The following is a 26,681-nucleotide window of genomic DNA, read 5'->3' on the forward strand; positions in this document are numbered from 1 at the left end:
GGCTACTCTAATACCTTCTCCCCTGGTGGCTCTGATCCTTCTCTCCTGGCGACTCTGATCCTTCTCTCCTGGCGGCTCTGATCCTTCTCTCCTAGCGTCTCTGATCCTTCTCTCCTGGTGACTCTGATCCTTCTCTCCTGGCGACTCTGATCCTTCTCTCCTGGCGACTCTATCCCCTCCTGCTGCCTCTGATTCTCCTCTCCTGGCGACTCTGATCCTTCTCTACTTCTCACTCGAATCCTTCTCTCCTGCTGCGCTATCCCCTCTCTCCTGCTAACTATCCCCACTCTCCTACTGGCTCTATCTCCTCTCCCCTGCTGACTCTATCCCCTCTCCCCTGCTTACTCTCTCCCCACTCCGCTGCTGACTCTATCCCCTCTCTCCTGGATACTCTAATACCTTCTCCCCTGGTGGCTCTGATCCTTCTCTCCTAGCGGCTCTGATCCTTCTCTCCTGGCGACTCTGATCCTTCTCTCCTGGCGACTCTGATCCTTCTCTCCTGGCGGCTCTGATCCTTCTCTCCTGGCGGCTCTGATCCTTCTCTCCTGGCGACTCTGATCCTTCTCTCCTGGCGACTCTGATCCTTCTCTCCTGGTGGCTCTGATCCTTCTCTCCTGGCGGCTCTGATCCTTCTCTCCTGGCGGCTCTGATCCTTCTCTCCTGGCGACTCTGATCCTTCTCTCCTGGCGACTCTGATCCTTCTCTCCTGGCGGCTCTGATCCTTCTCTTCTGGCGGCTCTGATCCTTCTCTCCTAGCGACTCTGATCCTTCTCTCCTGGCGACTCTGATCCTTCTCTCCTGGCGGCTCTGATCCTTCTCTCCTGGCGGCTCTGATCCTTCTCTCCTGGCGGCTCTGATCCTTCTCTCCTGGCGGCTCTGATCCTTCTCTCCTAGCGACTCTGATCCTTCTCTCCTGGCGACTCTGATCCTTCTCTCCTGGCGGCTCTGATCCTTCTCTCCTGGCGACTCTGATCCTTCTCTCCTGGCGGCTCTGATCCTTCTCTCCTGGCGACTCTGATCCTTCTCTCCTGGCGACTCTGATCCTTCTCTCCTAGCGACTCTATCCCCTCCTGCTGCCTCTGATCCTCCTCTCCTGGCGACTCTGATCCTTCTCTCCTCACTCGAATCCTTCTCTCCTGCTGACGCTATCCCCTCTCTCCTGCTAACTATCCCCACTCTCCTACTGACTCTATCTCCTCTCCCCTGCTGACTCTATCCCCTCTCCCCTGCTTACTCTATCTCCACTCCGCTGCGGACTCTATCCCCTCTCTCCTGCCTACGTTAATACCTTCTCCCCTGGTGGCTCTGATCCTTCTCTCCTGGCGGCTCTGATCCTTCTCTCCTGGTGGCTCTGATCCTTCTCTCCTGGCGACTCTGATCCTTCTCTCCTGGCGGCTCTGATCCTTCTCTCCTGGCGGCTCTGATCCTTCTCTCCTAGCGACTCTGATCCTTCTCTCCTGGCGACTCTGATCCTTCTCTCCTGGTGGCCCTGATCCTTCTCTCCTGGCGGCTCTGATCCTTCTCTCCTGGCGACTCTGATCCTTCTCTCCTGGCGACTCTGATCCTTCTCTCCTGGCGACTCTGATCCTTCTCTCCTGGTGGCTCTGATCCTTCTCTCCTGGCGACTGTGATCCTTCTCTCCTGGCGACTCTGATCCTTCTCTCCTGGCGGCTCTGATCCTTCTCTCCTGGCGGCTCTGATCCTTCTCTCCTGGCGGCTCTGATCCTTCTCTCCTGGCGGCTCTGATCCTTCTCTCCTGGCGACTCTGATCCTTCTCTCCTGGCGACTCTATCCCCTCCTGCTGCCTCTGATCCTCCTCTTCTGGCGACTCTGATCCTTCTCTCCTTCTCACTCGAATCCTTCTCTCCTGCTGACGCTATCCCCTCTCGCCTGCAGACTCTGATCCTTCTCTCCTGGCGACTCTGATCCTTCTCTCCTTGTGATGCTATCCCCTCCTGCTGACTCTGATCCTTCTCTCCGATCCTTCTCTCCTGCTGACTCTGATCCTTCTCTCCTGTCGACTCTGATCCTTCTCTCCTGCTAACTCTGATCCATCTCTCCTGCTGACTCTGATCCATCTCTCCTGTCGACTCTGATCCTTCTCTCCTGCTAACTCTGATCCTTCTCTCCTGCTAACTCTGATCCATCTCTCCTGCTGACTCTGATCCTTCTCTCCTGGCGACTCTGATCCTTCTCTCCTTGCGATGCTATCCCCTCCTGCTGACTCTGATCCTTCTCTCCGATCCTTCTCTCCTGCTGACTCTGATCCTTCTCTCCTGTCAACTCTGATCCTTCTCTCCTGTCAACTCTGATCCTTCTCTCCTGCTAACTCTGATCCTTCTCTCCTGGCGGCTCTGATCCTTCTCTCCTAGCGACTCTGATCCTTCTCTCCTGGCGACTCTGATCCTTCTCTTCTGGCGACTCTGATCCTTCTCTCCTGGCGACTCTATTCCCCTCCTGCTGCCTCTGATCCTCCTCTCCTGGCGACTCTGATCCTTCTCTCCTTCTCACTCGAATCCTTCTCTCCTGCTGACGCTATCCCCTCTCTCCTGCAGACTCTGATCCTTCTCTCCTGGCGACTCTGATCCTTCTCTCCTGCTGACTCTGATCCTTCTCTCCTGTCGACTCTGATCTTTCTCTCCTGCTAACTCTGATCCATCTCTCCTGCTGACTCTGATCCTTCTCTCCTGTCGACTCTGATCCATCTCTCCTGCTGACTCTGATCCTTCTCTCCTGGCGACTCTGATCCTTCTCTCCTTGCGATGCTATCCCCTCCTGCTGACTCTGATCCTTCTCTCCGATCCTTCTCTCCTGCTGACTCTGATCCTTCTCTCCTGTCGACTCTGATCCTTCTCTCCTGTCGACTCTGATCCTTCTCTCCTGCTAACTCTGATCCATCTCTCCTGCTAACTCTGATCCATCTCTCCTACTGACTCTGATCCTTCTCTCCTGGCGACTCTGATCCTTCTCTCCTGCTCACTCTGATCCTTCTCTCCTGCAGACTCTGATCCCTCTCTCCTGCTCACTCTGATCCTTCTCTCCTGTTGACTCTGTCCCCTCTCTCCTGCTGACTCTGTCCCCTCTCTCCCACACCATAATCTCTTTGCTATGCCCTCTCTCTTGACCCAACTTTCACTCCTGACCAACACCTCTCTTTTTCCAAACCTCTTCTGTCTCCCACAAAAACCAGAGTGGTTTGCTTCATGACCCTTTCCCACCTGCCTTCAAACTTCTCTCCTGGCACTGCACTTTCCCCAGTTATCCTTCCCCTTGCCTTGCAAGTTACATTGATGGCTCTCTTGCCTATCTTGTGTCAGTGTATGTGTAAGTTTTCTATTAGACCTACCTTTCTGTATGTCACAGTTTTTTTTACCTCTGTATTTGTGTCGGTGTGCACTTGGCTGGTCTACGTGTGTGTATGTGTGAGTGCACACGCCTGGTCCTTTTTTGTGTATTCGGCAGTGTGAATGCAACTGATCCTCTGCTCTGTGTCTGTCGGTATGAATGAACTGTGATCCTATCATCTTTGTATCTGTCAGCATATATAGGACTTTCTCTCTCGTTTGAGTATGCAAATGCTCCTCTAGCCTTTGTATCTCTGTGTATTCAACAGGCTCTGTTTACTTTGTATCTTTCTGTGTATCTGTGTGTGTGGTTGGTCCTCATCTGAAGCGGGGTCAGCGTGTGTGTAGCTGATCCTCTAATTTTTATGTTAACATATACATGACTAGTTCCCTCACCTGTATGTGCAGCTGCTCCTCATGACTTTGTAACTATGTGCTAGTTTTTTGCCTACGTATGTATGGGATGAGGTGAGGTCCTGGTATCTGTCAATGTGTTTGTGACTCGCTCTATCGGCTCAGTAGCTGTCCTTGTGTATACAGCTGGTCATCTTATCTGTGAATGTCGTTGATCCTCATCTGAGCCTGAGGCTGGTCCTTTTTATAGCTGTTTGTATGTGTCTGCCTATGTGGCTGGTCCTCACTGTATTTGTGACTGTGTATTTGTCTTGTTCTCTTGTCTGTGTATGATTCAATGATCTGATAGAGACGCCTAGCTGCAGATTCCTTAACTTAGAAAATTCCCAGGCATCAGACTGGTCCGGAAAATTTTGCTCAGCAACACCTCTGCGCGCCGGGGGGTGGGGCCGCACGGAACTGCCTTGACATCTTTCATTGACGTCAGCAGAGCCTTATATGTCCCGTCCCGGAGCGCCAGCATCAGTTTTCTTCTTTTCCGCGTTACAACGCTGATCCGAAACCAGCAGTTCCTGGTCTACTTTTGGACCTTCTTGACACCGTTGGTGTCGTACCGGAACAGTGTGCAATGTCCTCCGGATTCAAAGCCTGTGAGGCCTGTCCTCGTCAGATGTCGGGCACTTATCCGCACCTTATTTGCATGGGGATGCCAGCGACGCTGGGTTCGACGCCAGGCTCTCAACGCCAGTCAACACATAGCCTTGTGCGGCTTCCTGCGCGGACGGCGGGAGCGGCGTCGACGATGCCGAGCTTGGAGCTAGGCTCCACATCAGACCCAAAACCGGGCTCATCGTCCAAGGCAACGTCCAGCCCACTTCCTCCGATGCCGGTCGGCGTCGAGGGTGCATCCCTCGTGGAGGCCGTCTGCGTACTGTCGACTCAGACGCGGCGCCCATAGACGCCACTGTCGACACATCCATCGCCGCGGGTGCCCATCCTTTCATTAACGCCGGTGCCCATGCCTGGGGTTGCTCCCGATTCCTCATTTCTGTCCCCTCAGCGGGGTCGAGCGACAGTGGTATCCCCTACAGCCTTTTCAGAGGCTGTTGCTTCCCCTGGTCTGGAGACACTGGTGGATGTTCCTAGTGTGGCATGACCTTCAGGTTGTTCCCCAGACCCGCTCTTTATAACGACTGGGAGAATTAGCCTCCAACCGTCAACTACAGACAGCCTCTTGTCCCCTCCTAGGGTGATTACTTAGTTGGGGGCCACCTACGTGCTCACTATCACCAGGGCAGCTGCTATCCTTGGCTTTAAGCCTCCTGTGGTACCCCTCATTTCAGATCCCTTAACTGATCTGCTTCATCTTGAGCCCATTACAGTGGAACCCTTGCTATCCCTTGGGGCTGCTTTATTGGAAGTCCTGTGTGGCACATGGGCACGGCCCTCTTCCGGAGCCCCGGTTGATCGGACCATTGCCGGTATGCACCGTCCTGCCCCTGGGGATCCACTCGGTCTGTCCCTCCATCCTGTCACTCAGGGCCTGGTAATTAAGGCGGCTTTTGGTTTACAAGACTCCTCCACTTTGCCTTTGTTTCCTCCCACCCGGGAATCCCGGTAGCTGGATGCATGTGGATGGTGCAGTGAGCTAAAAAACGGTGATGGATCAAGCCCTGATCTGTTGACTGGGTAGGAGTATTCTGCTTTATTCAGAGACTCTGTCCATCACCAACCCCTTTTCTGAATCGTTTTGTCCACCATAAGCGTGGAAGGGTATACTCAGACATGAGTCCCTTGCTCACTGCACCTTCAGGATTCAAGCAAGCCGGGCCGAAGACGGCTTTAATGCCAGAAACCGGTCCCCGGAAGCTTGTTTCCTTTCCAGTATAAGAATTGGCTTGGTAGTTTGGTCTGCCCTGTTCCCATGATGCACTGGGCCAGGGACAGACTAATTTGCATGTAGCCAGGTTCTGAGCTGGGATGGTGCAGTGAGCTAAAAAACGGTGATGGATCAAGCCCTGATCTGTTTACTGGGTAGGAGTATTCTGCTTTATTCAGAGACTCTGTCCATCACTACCCCCTTTTCTGAATCATTGGATGCATGTGGCAGACAGCTTTTTGCTTCTTCTAGCGCAGCCATCCGCTCTTTAAACACTACATGCATGTTTGCACGTGTGTCCTCCTCACTCTGGGACTCCGTGGCTAAGTTTCTTTCTTCTCTTCCGGAATAATTGTGCCTGGAGTTACTCCGTCTTGTCGTTCATGGCAAGGAAATGGCTCATTTTACTATACTCTCCTCCCTGGATACCACTGACTCTATGGGCCGTGCTCTTGTATGGTTGGTGGCTTTGCGTCGTCGTGCCTTGATGCGTGACAGCTGCTTCCCTGATAGTCATGGGCGAATTTTGCGAATCTGGCGTTCGTGAATTTTGCGAATTTGCGAACTCGCAATCCGCAAAATCCGCGAATTCTCGCGATTGTTTTTTTTGTGTTCGCAAGGATTTCTGCCAGTTCGCAAGGATTTCTGACAGTTCGCGAGGGTTTTGTAACAGTTCGCAATCGCGAACTTACATGTCGGCTCGCAACGGTCACGATTATGTTGTTTCTACGTCTGGTTCATCATCATAGGTTCCCAGCACCCTCTGTTTCACCCCTGCCACCCTCTGTTTTACCCATGCCACCCTCTGGTACATCAATGCCTTATGCCACCCTCTGGTTCATCATCACTGTAGATTATGGGGGGAAAAAGCAAGCACACCTGCCTGCTTCAACTGACATGAATTAATTTGGGGTTGATTTATTAATGTGTCACTGTTTTAAAATTCCAGTCTGGCACCTGCATCCTTATCTGTAATTTGCTTTCTGTTGCAGTGCAATTTTTTTTCCAGGACCTTTGTGGCCTACTTGTAGCTATTCTATGAGCCTGCTGTGAGGGTCAGAGCAGGGTCATACAATTGTTGCAACTAGCAACTGAACAATTGTTGCAACTAGCAACTGAACTTTGGAGGGGCCCTTGTCAGGAAGCACTACAGGGAACGGTTACTAATGATGAGTTTGAACTTTTGAACCTGCTTTCACTTTTGCAAAACTCGTTTTTCTGCAGAGCAGCATTACTGCAACTGTAATGCCCCACCAAGCTTATATGAGAAAGTTGATTTCTAATCCAAAAGTTATCCAAAGAAAATCAAAAGGCCTCAAATCTAAAAAAGTGCAGGCAAATGTCAACCTGAGGAGTTATTCTGATAAAAATAATCATTTTCAGAAGGTCTATGCTGCTTGCTAGTAGATTTCTTGTGCGGAATTGCAATTTTTGTAATTTCGCGAGTGCGAGGTTGTTGCTGCCCGCCGCACCTACATGTTCGCAATTGCGAACTTACACGGCAAAGAAAAAAAATCCGCTGCGTGCGAATTTGCGGATTTTGCGGGAAATTCGCGAATCTCGCGGATTGCGAATTTACCGAAAATCCGCAAAATCCGCGAGCGTAACGGATTTTCCGCCCATGCTTATTCCCTGATAATATCTGGGAGAGCCTCCAGGACATGCCATTTGACGGATTAAACCTTTTTGGGTCCCAGGCTGACTCTGCGATCTCCAGGCTTCTGTCTGGGCTTCTGTAGTTATGCCGCACCACTGACTGGCTGACTTTTCTTCTTGGTTGCGGTCTTCCTTTACGGCAAGTTTTTTTTTATCAGAGGCAGGTTGGTGCCTCTATATTGTCTGTATAGCTGTAGGGCTGCGTTGTTTTTGTTTTCAAGTCCTCTGACTGTCTGTTTTGCCAAGAGGACCCACCCTTCTTGCCAGGGGTTGACACTTGCCCTATGTGGGGTATTGGCTGGTGGCAGGTATCTGCCTTTGCCTTCGTACGCTCCTGTGGAGTTTTCATTATAGGTATCCCTCTGGGACGTATATGCCTCCTTTTACTGCGTTCCGCAGGGTCGCATCGCCCTATTGTCTTTAATACTTAGACTCCAGGTCTAGGTCTATTTTCTTTTGGTGCCAGCCCCTCCTGGGTTGTTCTCCCTAGTAAGGAGTTGCCATGGACCTCTCTGTTGTGGGTTGTGATGGCCTTTGGCTTGTTCCCCAGCAGTTTTCTCCACATCCCGCTGCTTTCGCGCAGAGATTTCTACGTTCCACTGGCATTCTTAAATGTGGCGGACTCGTGGAGCCAGTTCTCCTTGTACTCTGATCTTCCTGGCGTCTAGGACCAGTGAGCTGGTCCAAAGTACTCCCTTGTTAGGCTGGTCTTTTCTTCTAAATTGTCTTGCAAGAGGACTGCTCTCTCGTCGGACTGACTGCAGATGCTGCTTAGAGCCTGGACTAGTTTCACTTTCTGTATAAGCTGCAGGTACTTTTAAGCGAATCTGATTGCCTGGGTTTGGACGGGTTTCAGCATCTTCTTGAGGCTGTTATGTGCCATGTTATTCCTCATGGCTTGTGGGGTCCGTTGCTTCTTGTTATTGGGCGCATCTCAGCTGTTCCCGCTGTCTTGCTCCCTGGTGTTACTTCTGGCCGCATATGAGCGTCTTTCGGGCTGTGTAGGGGCATTCTTTTGATGCTCTCCACATCTCTGTCTGGTAAGGGTCTCCGCAGTGCTCTTCCTCTGTGGTACACGTGGTTGCGCTATGCGTTCTGTCAACCATACCACTTATCTGGTCCTTTGGGTTGGCCTTATCGACTGCCGCCTCCTGCGGTTCTTCACACAATAAGGTACAGTTCTACTCCACACGAGGTGCTGCACTTTCTTTTCATGTCAGTTTCTTACTAGGTGTGTTTTTCTTCCGTGTCGCCCCGTGTTGGGCAGTGGCCAGTATCCTGCTGCTTTCGTATCTTTACGGGAGCAGGTTTAACAATGTTTTACTCTGTTGGAGTGATTTAACTGGGCTAGCCCTGGCTTCTTGTCGACACCTTGGATCCTGTGGATCCTTCATGCCTCTTTCGAGGTTCTGCATTTTTTCACTCTGGTGCAAGCGTTTTGGCTTGGTGTTTTTCTTCTATCATCCTCTCTACATGTGGGGGTTTTAGTGTTATTCTGGATGGGCTGTGGTGCCCTAGCCTTCCCTTGATTCCTGCTCTCTTCAAGGCACAGGGGTCTGGTGGTTGGCTACGCTGTCATTTTGTCCCCACTGTGTTTCGTTCTTTGGTAGATGACACTCCTTTGGTCATGTTATTGACCACTAGGTTCTTTCTGGACCTTGGTGGGGTTTAGTCGCAGTCCCGCCTCCTCTATGGGTATGGCTTTGGTATTTATTCTAAGTTAAGGAATCTACGACTAGACGTCTGCATCAGATGAACAAGTTACTTACCTTCGGTAACAATGTATCTGGTAGAGACATAGTCTAGCCACAGATTCCTTAACACCCGCCCGTCCTGCGGCAACCTTTTAAGGTTAGACTTCTTGCCTTCGTCTCCCTTCGGGTGGCTCTATTCCTCTGCGGGGTGACGTTTACTCTTCTCTCCAACTCACGAGGCTACATTCTGTTTCATGGCTTTGCTCTGCCCATTCTTGTGATTGGACAGAATGCTCATATGACATGTGTCCTTTACAACCCTTACCCTGGGTTGTCCAACGTGAGTCTAATTCTCCCTTTTATCTTCGTCAACCGCTTGAGGTCTCTTGCCTCCCCTATACTCTAGCGGTTGCAGTCTCTGACAAAGCTGCCTTTGGCGGATCTATTATTTGGATTTGACGTCTTCTTTTAGGTGACGCTTTATAGTAGTTTGTCCTTGCGCCTGGATTTTGGACTGGTCGTCCTTCACTGTCATTTCTCGTGGTTGCAGCCTTTCTGCAGGGCTGCTGTGATGGTTCACCAAGGAGCTGTATCTCAAGAGGGCGTGGCTTGGACGCCGATGGCGATGGTCGCCTGAGAGCTCGGCTCCGAGACTGAGCCCGCTTTTATCCTGTAGATCGAGGACCGTGGGGCACCTCGACCCCCACAAATCGAAGATCGGGTTGGGGTCGACCCGCCGAGACACCCGGAGACTCTCGAAAACCAGTTGTTCCGACGAAAAGGCGAAGTTGCGAAGGAAACGGAGCGGAGCCCAAGATGGCGCCCGGACCCTCTCGATGGCCTTGCCGAGACCCCAGGCCCGGGGACGCTTAGCAGATCCACATGCATCTTCTCCACATCTCATCCTCCCGAAAAGCGACCGTCCGGCTCATGGTTTGGGAGTGTCTGGGCACCGTGGCCATCCCTGAACTGATTACTAGTCGCTTTTTTCGGCGCAGGCTGGGCGTGAACGGCCGGAGGCCCTGAGCGGAAGGACACTGCGCACTCCCACTGCGCACCTGAATTCGCCGGAGCCCTGAGAACTTTATGGGCAGCACGGCGACCTGGCGCCATTCAGTCTCCGGACGCACTGGTGACTCTCATTCGAGGTCTTCTTCGACCCGACGGGCCTACCCAGATTGGCGCCGATCGCCCCCGCCTCTCCCTTTGTGGCCTCCGGGGACACAGCGGTGGTACATCCCGAAAAATCGGAGGAGTGGTAGGACTTGGCGAAGACGATCGACGGCCCTCTTCAATACGACCACGCACCAGGAGAGCTATAGTCGACACCCACACTTGGTGGAGATTCTGCCGAACTTTCCCCCACGGGGCACATCCGCCATGGGGAAACCAAGGGGGCCTAAAGGGACCACCCCGGCCGCCTCGGACACGGAGGCGCCGGACAAGGACGACCGAGGTGACCCGGAGAGCTCTGGTGGTCCCCACCTACAACAACAATTCGACCGAGTCCTGGAGGCGATCGCAAACACGCGATCTGCCCTGCAGCAAGACATCGCCCAGGTTGCAACGAGTCTGGGCCTCCTCAGAGCGGACCACGGCAAGCTCTCGGATAGAGTTAAGGAGGTAGAGAGCTCAGTGAAGGTCCTAGAGCCTGCACAGAAGACTCTGGCCGCGGCGATGAAGGATGCCCTGTCCCGGATCGATGCCTTGGAGAGACGGGCGGAGGACGCTGAAGGGCGTAACAGACTGAACAATATTTGGGTGGTGGGCCTACCGTAAAAGATCGAAGATGGCTACATGGTGGCCTATCTAGAAGCTTGGCTCCGGGACACGGTGTCCCCGGAAGGTCTGTCCTCCTTCTATACCCTGGAACGAGCACACAGGGTGCCGGCGAGGCCGCCACAACAAGGTCGCGCCCCACGCCCGGTGGTGGCGCGTTTATTGCATTTTCGGGACAGGGACCTGCTCCTCAACGCTGCCAGGCACAATGGCCCCTATCAGGTGGAAAATAGCCAGGTGAACATTTTTCCAGACTATACTTATGAAACCCAACGAAAACGGACTTCTTTCCTGGCGGTCAAGCGGGAACTCCGGAGCGAGGGAATCCAATACTCGCTCCTCTTCCCTGCGAGGCTCCGCATTATCCTAGACGACAAGACCCAGTTCTTTGATACCCCGGAGGACGTCTGTACTTGGCTCGAACTATATAGGGCTGGCAAAGATGGTTTCGGCTCATCATCTCAGTTGGCTACGGAGCCCGGACAACAACGTTGTTCCAAGAGACTTCGGAGCCGCCGCGGCAAACCGGGCAAGCCTTCGACTATAGAGACTATGGCGGAGCGGCGGGGAGTGCTGGAAATGATTTCTAATCTGTCTGGTTCACAAGGCGGCCCCATTGTTGAAGAATCGGAACCCGGCGGCGAAGGGGCTCATACGGACACAGAGGAGTCGGAGACAGATAGTGTTCACTTGCCAGTGGTTACTCCGGACTCGGCTGAGGGCATGCTGGACGGGCAGGGATGACTGGGTGAGCTAATTCCATTTGGGCGGGGGGTTGCAGAGGGGGTGGTGGAGGGTGCGATTCATGCCATGATCCGTTGATGGGGTTGGGGGGCCCTGATCGGGCTGACGCTTTTGTTTTGGAGCTCGAATTAGTCTCGGTGGACCGAGACTCGAAGGCCCATTACTGGCGCCCGGCCCGCACCTAGCCCTTAAGGCTTCCCTGCAGTGGCGACCGCAGGATTGGTCGGGGAACGGGGGGTTTCCGGGGACACGGTTTGGATGGGAACTAGATGGTGCTATTTGGGTCCTGTTCTGGGGTGGGTGGGGTGGGGTTTGGTTCAGACGGGTGTTGGGTTTTTGTTGGGGAAGATGGCCGCCATCAGTGCTGACTTGACTGTAACTTGTGTTTTGTTTGAGCGTTGTTGGGAGAGCCCGGGACGGACGATGTGGGACAATGGCTGAGATCGCTAATGTGAAATGCATCACTTGGAATGTACGGGGGCTTCACACTATGTCCAGACGTCACAAGGTACACGCTTATCTAGTGCGTAGAGGGGTACAAATAGCGCTGCTACAGGAGACACATCTCACCAAGGCAGAAGGGGCGGCGCTGCAGCGTAGATGGAGAGGGCAGGTCTACTGCACTTCATATTCAGCTTACGCGAGGGGGGCGCTAATATGGATAAGGGCTGGGGTTCTCCTGCAGGTTACAACATCGGTGGTAGATCCGGAGGGTCGCTATGTAGCTATCTCTGGCACATTGGGGGGTAGATCCGGAGGGTCGCTATGTAGCTATCTCTGGCACATTGGGGGGTAGGGACCTGAATATTTGTTGTGTTTATGCACCTAATGTGGACCAGCTTGCCTTCCTTCCGGGTTGTCGGGCTCCTTGGCCCATTACCTCTCGGGAACCCTCTTACTAGGTGGTGATTTTAACTCATTGGTGGATGTGGAGGCCGACCGCTCACACCCCCTCCTCCCGGACTCTCCGATCCGGCGAGTGGCTAAAGGAAGGAAGGAATGGCAGACGCACTGGGGGCTCACGGACATCTGGCGAGCGCAACACCCCGACTCTAGAGACTATTCCTTTTTTTCCGGCCTACATGAATTGCACGTGCGGCTAGATGGGTTTCTGGGATCGGCGGAGTTGGTGTCCGCGGCGGTGCGCTCTGAATATTTGACTAGGACCATCTCTGACCACAACCCCCTCCTAGCGGACTTCCGTCGGTTTCCCGGGACCCCTAGTGTGCCCACCTGGAAATTACGCCCGGAGATTTTAGAGGACATAGTCTTCAGGGCGGACCTGGAGGACAAAATTTCTGATTATTTTGCGACCAATGGGGGCACTGCTGGATCGAGAGCGTCAGAATGGGATGCGTTTAAGGTAGTGGTCAGGGGCTATTGTATCTCCAAGAAAGTGGGTATGCGACGTGTCATCCTCGATGACCTGACTACGGCTGACCGGAAGCTCTGTGAGATGGAACTTCGCCGCCCCGGCCATCCTGAACTTCAGGAGCGTACTGCTGCGGCGAGGGAGGCGGTGGCAGCGGAAGTCGAAAGACTGCGCTGCTTCGATTATAAGGCCTACACCACTAGGTCGCTCACGGAGGGGGATAAGTCGGGCGCGCTGTTAGCTTGGTTGGCCAATCCCACGCGCCGGACCTCTCTGACGACGTCCATGCGCACGGCGGAGGGGCTTGAGGTGCATACCCAACCGGAGATATTAGGTTGTTACCAGCGCTACTACGAACGGCTATATCGCAGTAACGCGACCCCGCCCTGATTGATGATTATCTGCAACCCTTGGAGATGCCAGCGCTGGAGCCCGACGTGGCGAAGGCCCTGGGCTCCGATATCGAACTGGGGGAAATACGTAGCGCCATTAAGGGAATGGCGAGGAATAAAACCCCTGGCCTTGACGGACTCCCGGTCGAATTTTACTCAACCTATGTAGAACTATTGGCGCCCGTCTGCTGATAGTCTACAGAGAGGCGAAGCGTTTGGGGCGACTCCCCGGCTCGATGTGTGAGGCCTTAGTAGTTCCCCTCCTTAAACCTGGTAGAGAGTCAGCTGACCCGGCGTCTTTTCGACCGTTATCAATGTTAACGGTCGATTATAAAATCCTAAGCAGCATATTGGCATCGAGGCTGCTAGGACACATGCGCTCTTTAGTGCACGAGGACCAGGCAGGATTCATACCCAAACGTAACACGACCATGAATATTCGCAGGTTGTTTCGCCTGTTAGGGGAACCGCACACGGAGGCCCTGTGCCCGATGGTCCTTTCGGTCGATCTGGAAAAGGCCTTCGATAGATTGGAATGGGATTACCTGCGCAGAGTGCTGCTACGCTTCGGTCTAGGGGAGGGCTTTGTCAGGTGGACCACGGTGCTTTATACTTCGGCGTCGGCCAGGGTGAGAGCGGGCCCACTGATCTCCCAACAATACCCAGTAGAACGAGGCACAAGGCAGGGATGCTCGCTATCCCCATTGCTCTTCGCGTTAGCGGTGGAGCCTCTGGCGCTGCCAATCCGGTCCGGAGTTTCTTTCGGCGGTTTGCAGACCTTATCTGGCCAGCACTATATCTCGCTATATGCTGATGACCTGCTGCTCTTCCTCGAGAATTCGAGTACCGCTTTGGATGGGGCTGCTGAGGCACTGACGTCTTTCGGGGAGGTCTCGGGCCTCCGGGTGAATTGGGCCAAGACTTGTCTGTTCCCTGTTCGCAGGGGAACGCCCAGACCCGACACCAGCAGAGAGATTAGGTGGGAACCTAGCTGCCTCAAGTACCTGGGGGTATACATATACCATGACCCCACCGACCTTCTGGACGGCAATATAGCCCGCTGTACGCCCGCGCTGCGAGGTAGCATGGAATTTTGAGCTACCCTGCCGCTTTCAGTGGCGGGGCGGATTGCACTATTGAAAATGGTGGCACTTCCCCGGTTGCTATACTACTTTCGAGCGCTTCCGATTTGGATCCCACCGGCCACCTTTCGGCTATTGCGATCCATGGTGGTGGGGTTCCTCTGGGGATCGGGCCGCCGGAGAGTGGCTCTCAAGACGCTGATGAGACCAAAGTCAGAAGGAGGCCTTGCGGTGCCAGATTTTGAGAAGTACTACCTGGCAGCTCAATTGCAGACCTTCACCCAGGAAATTGCGAGGGAGTTTCGTGGCCCGGAGGTGGGGAGGGGTACGGGAATGCCTAGGCATGTTATTTCCTTCATCGCACTACGCCAACGTCTGGCCCTGCAGGACCTGACGCTCGAGGAAAAGACCATTAGATTGTGCTGGAATCGCGCCCACGCCCGGGGACAGCTGAGGCTTCCATATGCACCGGAAATACCGCTGGGGATGCTGACGGCCCTGCCTCATGGGGGAGACTGGTCGCGTCTAGGACAGTGGGAGGACGCAGGATTGCAATTGGTAGGGTACCTTTATGAGGATGGGGTGTTACTGCCCTTCCAAGAGATTCTGGACCGTTTCGACGTTCCCCAAGGCGACTTCCTCCTGCACACGGCTCTGGTTAGAGCGATTCAGACGTACTGGAAAAGTGGTCTAGAGGAACCGCCTACGTCTCCGGTATGCCAGTACGTTATGATGTCCGCGGGGACGGTCAAGGCGGTCACGTGCCTATATAACAGGTTGATTAACGAGGGCTTGCCCCCCCTCACCACACTGCGGAATCGTTGGGAGGCCGACATAGGGAAAGAGATACCGGAGACGGCTTGGTCACAACTCATGCGCCGAGCCTGGAAGGGAGCACGCCATGCCCGATTTCAACTGGTCCATTTTTATATACTCCACAGGGCCTACTTGACCCCGGCGAAAATTCAGCAATACTTCGCCACGGACACAGCGGATTGCCCCAGATGCCGAGCGCCTGAGGCAGACCTCATTCACATGCTGTGGTTCTGCCCGGCGCTGTCCTCATACTGGCTTTTGATCGAGGACACTCTAAATAGGATTACGGGGAGAACTTTGACGATCGACGCGGCGGTGGGGCTTTTACACTGGTTCCCGCATACCCCTAAAAATAAAATTTCGAGCAAATTTATTGATTCAGGGCTTGTTCTCGCTAAACGGGGGATAACCAGGAATTGGAAGGCAAGAGTTGGTCCGGCGGGAGCTAAATGGCACATCGAACTTTTGAAGTGGGCCACAGGGGAGAGCACTCTGCGATACCAACTGGCGAGGCGGCAGCACAATGAGAGGGCGCTAGAATCAGTACTGGAATGGGAAACAATAGTGCAGGCCCTTAGAGATTACTGCGCTTCCAGCGATTCCGAGGGTGATGATGCAGTACCACTTGAGTCCGCTAGACGTCCACGACACGGATCTCTATACAGTCACCTGGGGTTTCTTCCCACAAGCTCTTCCTACACATACTACCACACACTGATGGCGGGGTTGGGTGGGGGGAGGGAGTTGAATTATGAGAATGTTGGGGGGGGAGTTTCTTTTGTTAGGTTGATCTAGAAAAGCAGATGAAGCCCGTGGGATTATCCGGATCAGCTTCGACGTTTTACCAGATCCCCGCCTGTGGTCTTTGTAAGAAGACGCCGCCCGACCCTCGGGTTGTGGGCTGAATGGCTGTGTACCCATGATGTTTTCCCACTGGGGATCGGATGTTTATACCCTGTTATTCCTGCAAATGTGTTGCTGATCTGACATGTAACTTTGACTAATTCCTGCAATAAAAATATATTAAAAAAATTAAAAAAAGGAGCTGTATCTCAATGGTGGGTCTTGTGCCTCTGGTGACACAGGCTCCCACAGGCCAAGGGTTCTAACCTGCCTATGCTCTACATCTTCTTCTGCCTCCGGGGGAGGTTGGAACTTTACACTTGCGGGGGTTCCTCTCAGAGTGGTGCTCTGTTCTTTCTCTCCCTCACTTTACAGTATACAGTGCTTGCCACTGTCTTTCTATGGTGATGTTTATTCATCATACCTTGTTTTTTTCTTTTGTCTGCACACTATTCCCATATTTTCGCAGTTTTTGGTGATGGCTTTGCGTTCTGACGCGGAAAAATTCTCTGACGAAAACTGATGTCGGCGGGGCGGGGCATATGTGGCTCAACTGACGTCACGTCCATGGACGACGACAGGGCGGAGCTGTGCGGCGCCGCCCCCAGGTGTGCAGAGAGGCTGCTGCGCAAAATGTTCCGGACCACTCTGATGCCTGGGGCTATTCTAAGTTTAGGAATCTGCGGCTAGACTATGTCTCTACCAGATACATTGTTATTTATTATTTTGTTATTTATTATTTAAGCTTATTAAGCGCGACAGCTACCCAAAAAGGGTTTCCCGGCGTGAGACAGGCAAGTTACTTAGAGTCGCCATTCCAGCAGCTGCTGAGATTATTGATTAAAAAGCCAGGTTTTGATGGCTCTGCGAAAGCTGACTTTGTTGGTTTCAATACGGATACTCAAAGGCAAGGAATTCCAAAGAGAGGGGCCCAAATGAGCAAAGGACCTACCACCCATTCTGGCAAGTCTAATTCTGGGCACAGTGAAGTAGGCCATGTGCGAGGATCTCCGATTACGTGAGGGAGTGTAAGTATGAACAAGGGATTGCAGGTAAAGGGGAGCTGAACCAGCTTTATTTTTAAACATATAGCTCAGGGTCTTGAATTTGATACGACTCTCGACCCTGAGCCAATGGAGATCACGGAGAGGTCCAGAAATATGGCTGGATCTGGGAATTTTACATAGTAATCTTGCCACGGCGTTTTACATGAGTTGCAAACGCCTAATCACTGCCTTATTGGCCCCAAAGGAAGCAAACATTTCAGTAGTCCAGACGAGAAGTTATGTGGGCATGGACTACGGATTTTTGGGTGTCACACGGTAGCATCCAGATGATTTTCTTAAGCCAACGCAATATAGTGAAACAGGTGGCCGAAACCTTGTTTGCTTGAAGTTGCATTGTCAAAGCATTGTCGACAGAAAAACCTAAATTGCGGACATGATCAGATGGGAGAGGAAGGGGACCCATTTCAGAAGGCCAGTGCTTAGGGCACCAGAGATCGTGTTCTTGGCCCAGGATTAGTACCTCAGTTTTATCACCGTTAAGTTTTAAAAAATTGAGATTCATCCAGTCAGCAATTTTCCTCAGACCTGACTGCAAGAAAGATGTAGGACCCAGGTCAGTATTTGAGAGGTAAAATGCGATCTGGGAGTCATCAGCATAGGTGAAAAGCGTGAGGCCTTCTTGCTCCGCTATAAAAGCCAAAAAGGTTTGACATAGAGATTAAAAAACAGCGGGCTAAGCACTGAGCCCTCAGGAACACCGTAAGGAGCAGTATGAGTTTTGGAGGTTGCCGTGTTGGAGAATATTTGAAACGTACGCTGCGACAGAAAGGAGACCAGCCAGCTTAGAGCAGAACCGCCTATACCTATAGAAGCTAATGTCTCTATGAGTAAGGAGTGGGAGATGGTGTCGAATGCGGCACTGAGATCCAGTAAGATCAGTGCCACTGTGTCTCCTCTGTCTAAGAGCTGGCGTAAGTTCTCCGTAACTCCCAACAGAGTTGTTTCGGTGGAGAACCCAGGACGGAAACCCGATTGAGAGGGATGCAGTATTTGGTTGGCCTCTGTAAACTGGGCAGATGGCGATGAATGTGTTTCTCAAGAATCTTGGAAAAGGCTGGTAATAAGGAGATGGGACGGAAGTTGAAAGGGACGTTGGGGTCGGCCGTGGGTTTTTTCAAAAGAAGTGATACCATGGCATGCTTCCAACTAGCCGGAACTGTAGCGTCTTGCAATGAAAGATTAAGAAGTTTACAGATCACAGAGAGTTTGGGGATGCTAAGCTGTTTAAGTACCGAAGGTAAGTAACTTGTTCTTCCTGCAGCTGTTGTTTTTTCGTACTCTTTATGTGGACCTCATGTCTGAGTCTTTCACTGTGCCTGCGGCTTGTTCGCTTATCTGTATATGTGCTGTGTGTATGTGGCTGTTCCTTTCATCTGTGTGTTTCAATGTATACATGTGTTTGTCTGGTTCTCTGTGTATATGGGTTTGGTTCTAATGTGTGTGACTGTTCCTCCTATATTTGTCCTTGTTTTTGACTGACCTTGTTGCCTGTAGAGGTAGTGTGGATATGTTGTTGGTCCTCTTGTCTATGAATCTCTGTAGTCTCTTCTCATGTCTCTATGCGTCAGTGTGTATGTACAAACGGGCCTTTTGTTTTTGTGCAAAAGTGCATGTGCTCATTTTTGTGGCAGGTCCTCTATGGATCTGGTTCTCCTCTGTGTGGAATCCCTCTTAAGAGGATGTTTTTCTTGTCCAGTAGTTTAAGGGTCAGCCTTCTCTCTGTCCTTCAGGGTTTTAAAGAGAGTGTCAGTGATCTGCTTTGTAATGGGTAATCAGCTAAGTGTTTTCCCCTCATGTTCTGGCCTGGAAGTATGTGTCAATTTAGAGAGGTGATAGAGGGCTCCAAATAACCTGCAGTCTCCCACCCCCGTTACCCCCATAACAATTCTGATAAAGGATCTCGCTGTGGATACTTTTACACTTTATTGAGCCCAGGGTTCCACTAGCATGATGGCAGTTATAAATGTAATTTAATTTTTAAAAGGGATAACTGACCATATCAACAACGTTTAAATTGTGAAATAGGTTCAGAGCTGGCAGAGTTTTAGAATAATTATGAGAACATTTGATTGTGGGTGCCCAGATGTTTTTTTTTTTAATCACAAGGCGGTGTGGCATTGAAAGTTTAAAGACCATTGTGAAGGAGGGTGAGAGGGCAGTGGGAATCCGCCTTGATGATACTGGGCTTAAATAAGGAGGTGTGAGGACATGCTGAGGTTGCTGCCAGAGTTCAAAGGGACTATGAAACCTTTGGCAATGCTGCAAACAGGAAAAGGGGCATGAAGAGGTTTGTGACAGAAACATATCTGGTTGTGGAGATGTGCTGAGGGTACTGCAAATGGTCAGAAGAGTGTGAAGATGATGACAGATTGAGAGGGGGATTTATATTGGTCTAATGGCAGAGAGATATTGGGGTGAATATGATGCCAGAATGATATGGTGTTTTGAGGGTGTTCTGAGAATGCTGGCCAGACAGAAGGAGATGAGCAGGGAGTGTGAGACAGTCGTAAGGATGTTTAAGAACAATATGAGAGCGTCAGGATATTGTTACAATGCTGCTAGATATGTGGAGATTTATTGAATGGCTTGGATGGAGGGATGATAGAGAGGGAAGGGAGAGTGCCTCATGGGTGTACTTGCAGGGCAGTCGGGGTTGAGAGGGAAGTGAGAGATTGTATTGAATATGGTACAGATGGATAGATCAGCTGGCAGGGAGACAGAAATGTGGACACTGCTTACAGTAAAGACTGAAGAGAGTTGGGTTGGTGATAGAGGGATGGTGATGCTGGCTGTGCTCTGAGTGTAGGCCTGAGGGTGCTGACAGAAGGGCAGTGGAGTTTGAAGACTTGGGGGTGCTGGCAGAGTGGTGGGTAAATCTATACTCATATGGGTGCTGAGAGGGGTAGGGAGGTCTGTAGGCTTGCAGGGTTTGGCAGAGGGGTAGGGAGGTCTGTAGGCATGTGGGGGCTCACAAATGAATAGGAATTTCTCTAGGCTTAGGGATGCTGTCTTAGGGACGGGTGGGGAAGTCTGTAGGCTTGCGGGTGCTGTCGAAGAGATAGTGAAGACTGTAAGTTTGTGGGTGCTATCGGAGAGATAGGGTGTCTGGCACCGGTCCCAGTGAAGAGTGGTAGTGTGAAGGGATGCCACTGGTGTCAGAAAGAAAAGTAGCTGTGAAGATATTATGGAATGTTAGCACTGGGATGGAGACATCTGAACATATCTTGGGTGGTGGAGGGGTGTCTGTAGGCTTGCGAGTGCTGACTGAGACAAGGAAGTCTGTAGCTATGCATTTGTTGGCAGAGTGTTACAGAGGTTTACATGTTTGCAGGTGTTCACAGAGTGATCGGGAAGTCTTTAGGCATGCAGCGGCAGACAAAGTGATGGGTAATTCTAGGCATGTGGTTGGCCGGCAGAGTGATAGGGAAGTCTGTTGCCATGCTGTTTCTGCAGAAGGAAATGGGCATCTGTAGACACTGATGGGTTATGCACAGTGATAAGGGAGTCTGAAGACTTGTGTTGCTAGCACAGGGATATGAAAATTTGTATAGATCCCAGGTGAGCAGTATGATGTCTTGAACATTGTGTACCTGCTGTGCTTCCCTCTGTTCCATGTCACACAATTCGCCTGCAGGAGCACTTCTGGTTACGAACAGCTCTCCTCATAGTCCTCATTGGTGGTCTCTTGGTAGGAGTTAAGCTGCCCTGCACCCTTGGTTTCTAATTTCCTTTGGCATATTTATCCTTCCAAGGTTCTGACCATGAAGGCAAGCGTCGGATGATGGTGAGCAACAAGCATGGCGTCTTCTTGCCCCCTGAGCTGCTGCTGTCTGCCTACTTGGGACGGATGAGTTGATGCCTACTGGAATCGATCCCCTTCTCCGCCTGGTGTCCCTGTCCCATGTCCCTCTATTCCATCTACAGGACACGCCAGTCCATCAGTGCCCATGGGTCACCTGTGGGTCAACGGCAGGCCTCATCTACAGGCCCGAGCGAGAGGGGACGCATGTCCTGCTTCATTTAATTTATTGTGTGGATCATATTTTATCAATGTGTGTGTGCTGACAGGTTTGTGTTACCGAATGTGGCTGGCAGGGGCTCTCTTAATTTGCTTTGCTTGTTTATCTGGGGAACATACATCGAAAGTATGACTAATCGTCTTTTACAATGCCATTTAGTTGGCATAAAATCACTTATGTTGATGGTTGCTCTGTAAAGGCAGCACTCCGCTCTCTAATGCACTATCCCACTTCAGTAAAGTCTTCCTGGACAAGTCTCTCAGTTTCTGTGATTTGATGCAAGGCGATTGATCATTACTTACAATCGCTGTAGGGCAGAGGTGACGAATGCCGCATTGATCTTGCGTCTTCGAAGTTCCTAATGGATATAGTCGTCCATCTTCTACATACAAACACTGCTTTTGCTGATGAAATATGTCAGAAAATGCCATGGATTGGGTGGGTGTCGGAGCTTACCTTTCCTCCACCTTGTCTTTTGTTTCATAGCGGGATCGGTGCCAAGCGCCTGACACAAGTGCAACCAACACCTCATTAAAGCTGCCCAATGTGAGGCCTTAACTCCCTGAATGGGAGAGCAGTGCGTGGTTATGCTAAGTGTGCTTCATACCCTGCTTTTTTGCTTCTAGGTTTATGTTTCTAGAGGTTTCTCCTCACTTCCCACTCAACCCCCTTACTTTCATCAGTGAGGCAGCGTTATTGTGTCAATGTGGGAGTGGGTTTGTTACACTTGATGGAACTACTGAAGATTCCATCTCATCAGCCGCCATGTTGGTAGTGTACTCAGCTAATATTGCTTTAGGAATAATAATCTGCAGAACCATTTTCACTGGAGAGTATCAGGACATGGTACTGAGTCTTGCGATCCTTGACTCGAAGCACAGTGTCTAGGGTGGCTTCAGAAGGAAATGTGCTGAGGCTGAGTGAACATCTGAAAGGATTAATGACTTCACCTGTGCACTGTGTTGCCCTCCTGTGTTAAATAAGGCTTGGACAGGTTAAGACATTATCAAAGATTTAAGAATCTTTGAATGTTACCAGAGATGCCAAGAAAATGAAGATGGTTATTTGTGGTAGCCACCGGTGCTAGTGCATCAATCTAGATTTCCTAAGGTAATGTCTAATATTTCCTCCCCTGGTTACACCAATCTCTGTCTCTTCCTTGTGAGTGGTTTGTTGGACTGCCTCTGCATACCTGAACCAGGTCACCTCTTTTAGCAGAATGGCCATTAAAATCGCAATCATTTCTACTACCCCTGCACAGCAGCACTTCCCCCATCTATGCTACTAGCGACAGGTTGGGACAGATATTTGTGAGGCAGAAAGGACCGCTAAATTATTTGCCCTTGCTGTTACCTGCTATGGAACTCACTGGTTCAACATCAGGGTCCATGCCTGGGTCTGATCAGGCACTAATAAGTAAAGACTGTGATTAGGCCTAATAGTTTTTATGGCAGGAGGCCATCCCTGTTGGATGGTGATTGGGCAGGGAGTGACCTCCGTCTGCAGGTGGACATCATGCGAAAGAGACTGCAGTACCAAGCTGCGATTGCACTTGAAGCATATCTCCTGGTTTTCTGTGTGGCTGTGGTTGGACAGTGGGAATTTCTATGTGAATGGACCACTGGCTCTTACTTGTGACTGGATATTGGGACTCCTCATCTGATGAAGGAATTGGTCAGTGTGTGTGATTGGATATCAGGATGTCCTGTCTCAGAGAGCTGTATACTGTGAGGTGTCACTAGCTATTGGTAGTAAGCTCCATCCATTTTGCAAAATTAAACAAACTAATTGTCAAAATATGGTGCTAGGAGCCTGGCTTACTAACCATGAGTATCTGTATTGTCAAAACCTTCAAACTATTGGGCAAAACACCAGGAAGCAGTCCAGTTTGGTGCTTGGTTAGTGCTCCAGTCCTCTGATAGCTAGATATGCACCAGAGCAGTGTAGGATAATCCACTTCTCAGTCAAGTAGTATTTTTGGCCATTGCTGTCCCAACTTCTGCTATACCTGAGTGTGCACTGGAATATTACAGTGGGACAATACCTTGTTAGTGTAACAAAGATTTGCTGATGACTGTTCATTTGAAGCTTTTCTCAGTCTGTGAAGCCAGCCTTAGAGGAGGATGCTGTTTGTAGCAGATGCGATTCAATGTGGTACTCTGCAGTAAGAACATCTTTTTGTTATATCGCGATAATTTATAAATCTTCATTTGCTGGCATTCTAATTGAAATGTTTAAGATTGACGTCCCCTGCCACCACTGGTGCTACTTAAGAAGCACTTATGCTAGATTTAAGATTTAGCTCAAACTAGTGTGTGGCCTTGTGACCTCATTCTACAAGTTCTGCCAAGTTTGTCCCACTGCATGAAGGCACTGTTCACTTAGATTTACCAGCTAAGTTTGACTGAGTGACAGTGGCGATTGAATACATTGTCTGCTCTCCACATAGTTTTCAACAAAGCATGAAAGTGAATCAAGAAGAAAAAAAAATATTAAATGGCCATTTGGTGCAAGCTTCGAAAAAAATAATTAAGGGTCATATCTGTTAGATTCTATGACACTATCATATAAAATATTTGTATGTTGTATTTTTATGCATATTAAATATACATACATGTTTCTGTGTCCATTTTTTTTCTTTTGTAAGAATGCCACTTTTCATGCATGAGACCTTCCTTGACAGAGTTCAAAACATTTAATAGCTAATGCCATGTTCAGTACCCGCAGCTAGCACACTCTCTCACCCTCTCTCTCTATCTCTCTCTCTCTCTCTATATATATATATATATATATATATATATATATATATATATATATATATATATATATATATATATATATATATATATATATATATATATGTGTGTGTGTGTGTATATCAAAACAATTCCCTTGCAGGCATAGAGTGACGCATAAATTATGCAAAAAAGGAGAGAACTCTGGGTAGTTCCCAAGTTCAGGTGGAAGGCAGCTCCTGTATAGAGCACCTTCAACACCAGCGACACTCTAAAATTGCTCACCTCAAATGTCTGCTTTTCTATCAAAGTTTTTAAGCATAGGATTAACACAGTGCTATCCACGCCGAGATAGAAATGGACAAAGTCTTTTGCCATTTGTACAGCAAAGTCTTTAAGCATAGGATTAGTACAGTGCTATCCACACTGAGCTGTAAAATGACAAAAGCCATTTACAACTCCAGGCACAATATTACAGCTTTGGATTGGTAAAATACCACCAAGCCAACCTGAAATGAATAAAAGCAACCCCTGACACGTGTTTCGCTGTCATTACAGCTCTTCAGAGAGGTTTAGCTTTGTCCAGACACAAGGGAGCACCCATTATAAGTCAAAACAATTCCCTTGCAGACATAGAGTGACGCATAAATTATGCAAAAAAGAAGGGGAGAACTCTGGGTAGTTCCCAAGTTCAGGTGGAAGGCAGCTCCTGTATAGAGCACCCTCAACACCAGTGACACTCAAAAATTGCTCACCTCAAATGTCTGCTTTTCTATCAAAGTTTTTAAGCATAGGATTAGCACAGTGTTATCTACGCCGAGATAGAAATGGACAAAGTCTTTTGCCATTTGTACAGCAAAGTCTTTAAGCATAGGATTAGCACAGTGCTATCCACGCTGAGCTGTAAAATGACAAAAGCCATTTACCACTCCAGGCACAATATTACAGCTTTGGATTGGTAAAATACCACCAAGCCAACCTGAAATGAATAAAAGCAACCCCTGACACGTGTTTCGCTGTCATTACAGCTCTTCAGAGAGGTTTAGCTTTGTCCAGACACAAGGGAGCACCCAGTATAAGTCAAAACAATTCCCTTGCAGGCATAGAATGACCCATAACTTATGCAAAAAAGGAGAGAATTCTGGGTAGTTCCCAAGTTTAGGTGGAAGGCAGCTCCAGGACAAAGCTAAACCTCTCTGAAGAGCGGTAATGAGAGTGAAACACGTGTCAGGGGTTGCTTTTATTCATTTCAGGTTGGCTTGGATGGTATTTTACCAATACAAAGCTGTAATATTGTGCCTGGAGTGATAAATGGTTTTTGTCATTTTACAGCTCAGAGTGGATAGCACTGTGCTAATCCTATGCTTAAAGACTTTGCTGTACAATTGGCAAAATACTTTTTCCATTTCTATCTCGGTGTGGATAGCACATCCATTTGCTTACATCTGGCAGCGGTAGCTGCATGCTTAGAAAACGGACAGCACTTATCTCTATTCCGAGTACCAGGGATTAAAGCTTTATGGAAGGACTAAAAAGAGTAATACCACCAAGAGCTCCACCTGTACCAGTATAGAACTTGAACATAGTCCTTACGAGGCTCATGGGTCCAGCTTTTGAACCAATGCACAAGTGTCAACTACAATTTCTGTCATGGAAAGTTGCTTTTCTTATCGCAATCACTTCCTTAAGGAGAGTTAGTGAACTCCAGGCACTAACTATACAAGAGCCTTTCTTTCAACTTCACAAAGACAAAGTGGTTCTTCAAACCAATCCCAAATGTCTTCCTAAAATAGTTTCCGCTTTGAGTTACCCGTGTTCTTTCTTCAACCTGATTCTGTAGACTAGATGTTAGAAGAACTCTACTATATTATGTGGAAAGAACAAAAGATTATAATAAAACAAAACAACTCTTTGTTGCTTTTTCGCCACCACACAAAGGCAATCCCATTTCTAAATCGGGCATTGCAAGATGTATTGTGAAATGTATCCAAACATGTTATGTGAAAGTGAAAAAAAACCTTGATAAGACACGCTAGAGCTCATTCCACCTGCAAAATAGGGACTACTATGGCCTTCTTAGGGAATATTCCCCTAGCTGACATCTGTAAGTCAGCAACATGGTCTACACTGCACACATTCACCAAACACTATTGTGTAGATGTGTTAGCGAGGCAACAAGCTAATGTAGGCCAGGCATTACTTAAAAAACATTTTCTCAAACAGCTGCAACAGCTACAGGTTAGCCACTGATTTGGGAGTTACTGCTGTATAGTCCATGCAAAGCATGTGATCTACAGTTTACATGCCTCAAGCGGAAAATGTTACTTACCCAGTAGGCATCTGTTCTTGGCATATAGAGCTGTAGACTCTCATGCGCCCACCCGCCTCCCCGGGCACCTATACCTGTTGCAGTTTTTTCCTATTTTACATACATACACATTGGCATCTCTATTCTACCTTTACTAGCTCCATTCTTACCCTCTGTGGGAAAACAGTCTAACAATGGAGTCAATAACCATGTACACTATCACCAAAAGGACAAGTCACCTACTTCGTGACTCAAAACACTTCTTCAAAGGAAAACAAATTGCAAACATCCGGACCCAACACTAGATGGCAGGAGTATGCAAAGCATGTAAATCTACAGCTCTACATGCCAAGAACAGATGCTTCCTGGGTAAGTAACATTATATACAGATATAGATTTATATACATACACACATATATACATATCATCCAAACTTTCTGCAGAGTGTGTGACCCATCTACAGGTGCCAAACTGCATCTAAGAATTTTGAAGCATTACCTTTCCACTACCACAAAGTGGTGCAGAGCAGCTGTAGCCATGGACCACTGGGGCTTAATGGTTGGCCTTGTCCTGAAATCTGATAGACTTAGCCTCCAA

At 49.7% G+C, this 26,681-nt stretch overlaps 1 protein-coding gene across 1 annotated transcript in view; it reads left to right on the plus strand.

Annotated features, from left to right (window-relative positions):
• The window catches only part of R3HDM4 (R3H domain containing 4), a 236,759-nt gene extending 213,099 nt beyond the window's left edge, over positions 1-23,660 (plus strand). Inside the window, exon 8 of the mRNA XM_086946720.1 lies at positions 20,775-23,660. Coding sequence (XP_086802846.1) covers positions 20,775-20,878 — 104 coding nt within the window. The 3' untranslated portion in view covers positions 20,879-23,660. The remainder of the gene's footprint in view (positions 1-20,774) is intronic.
• The last annotated feature ends 3,021 nt before the right edge of the window (positions 23,661-26,681 follow it).

The sequence above is a fragment of the Lissotriton vulgaris genome, chromosome 12 (assembly GCF_964263255.1).
Source record: "Lissotriton vulgaris chromosome 12, aLisVul1.2, whole genome shotgun sequence".
Classification (NCBI taxonomy): Eukaryota; Metazoa; Chordata; class Amphibia; order Caudata; family Salamandridae; genus Lissotriton; species Lissotriton vulgaris.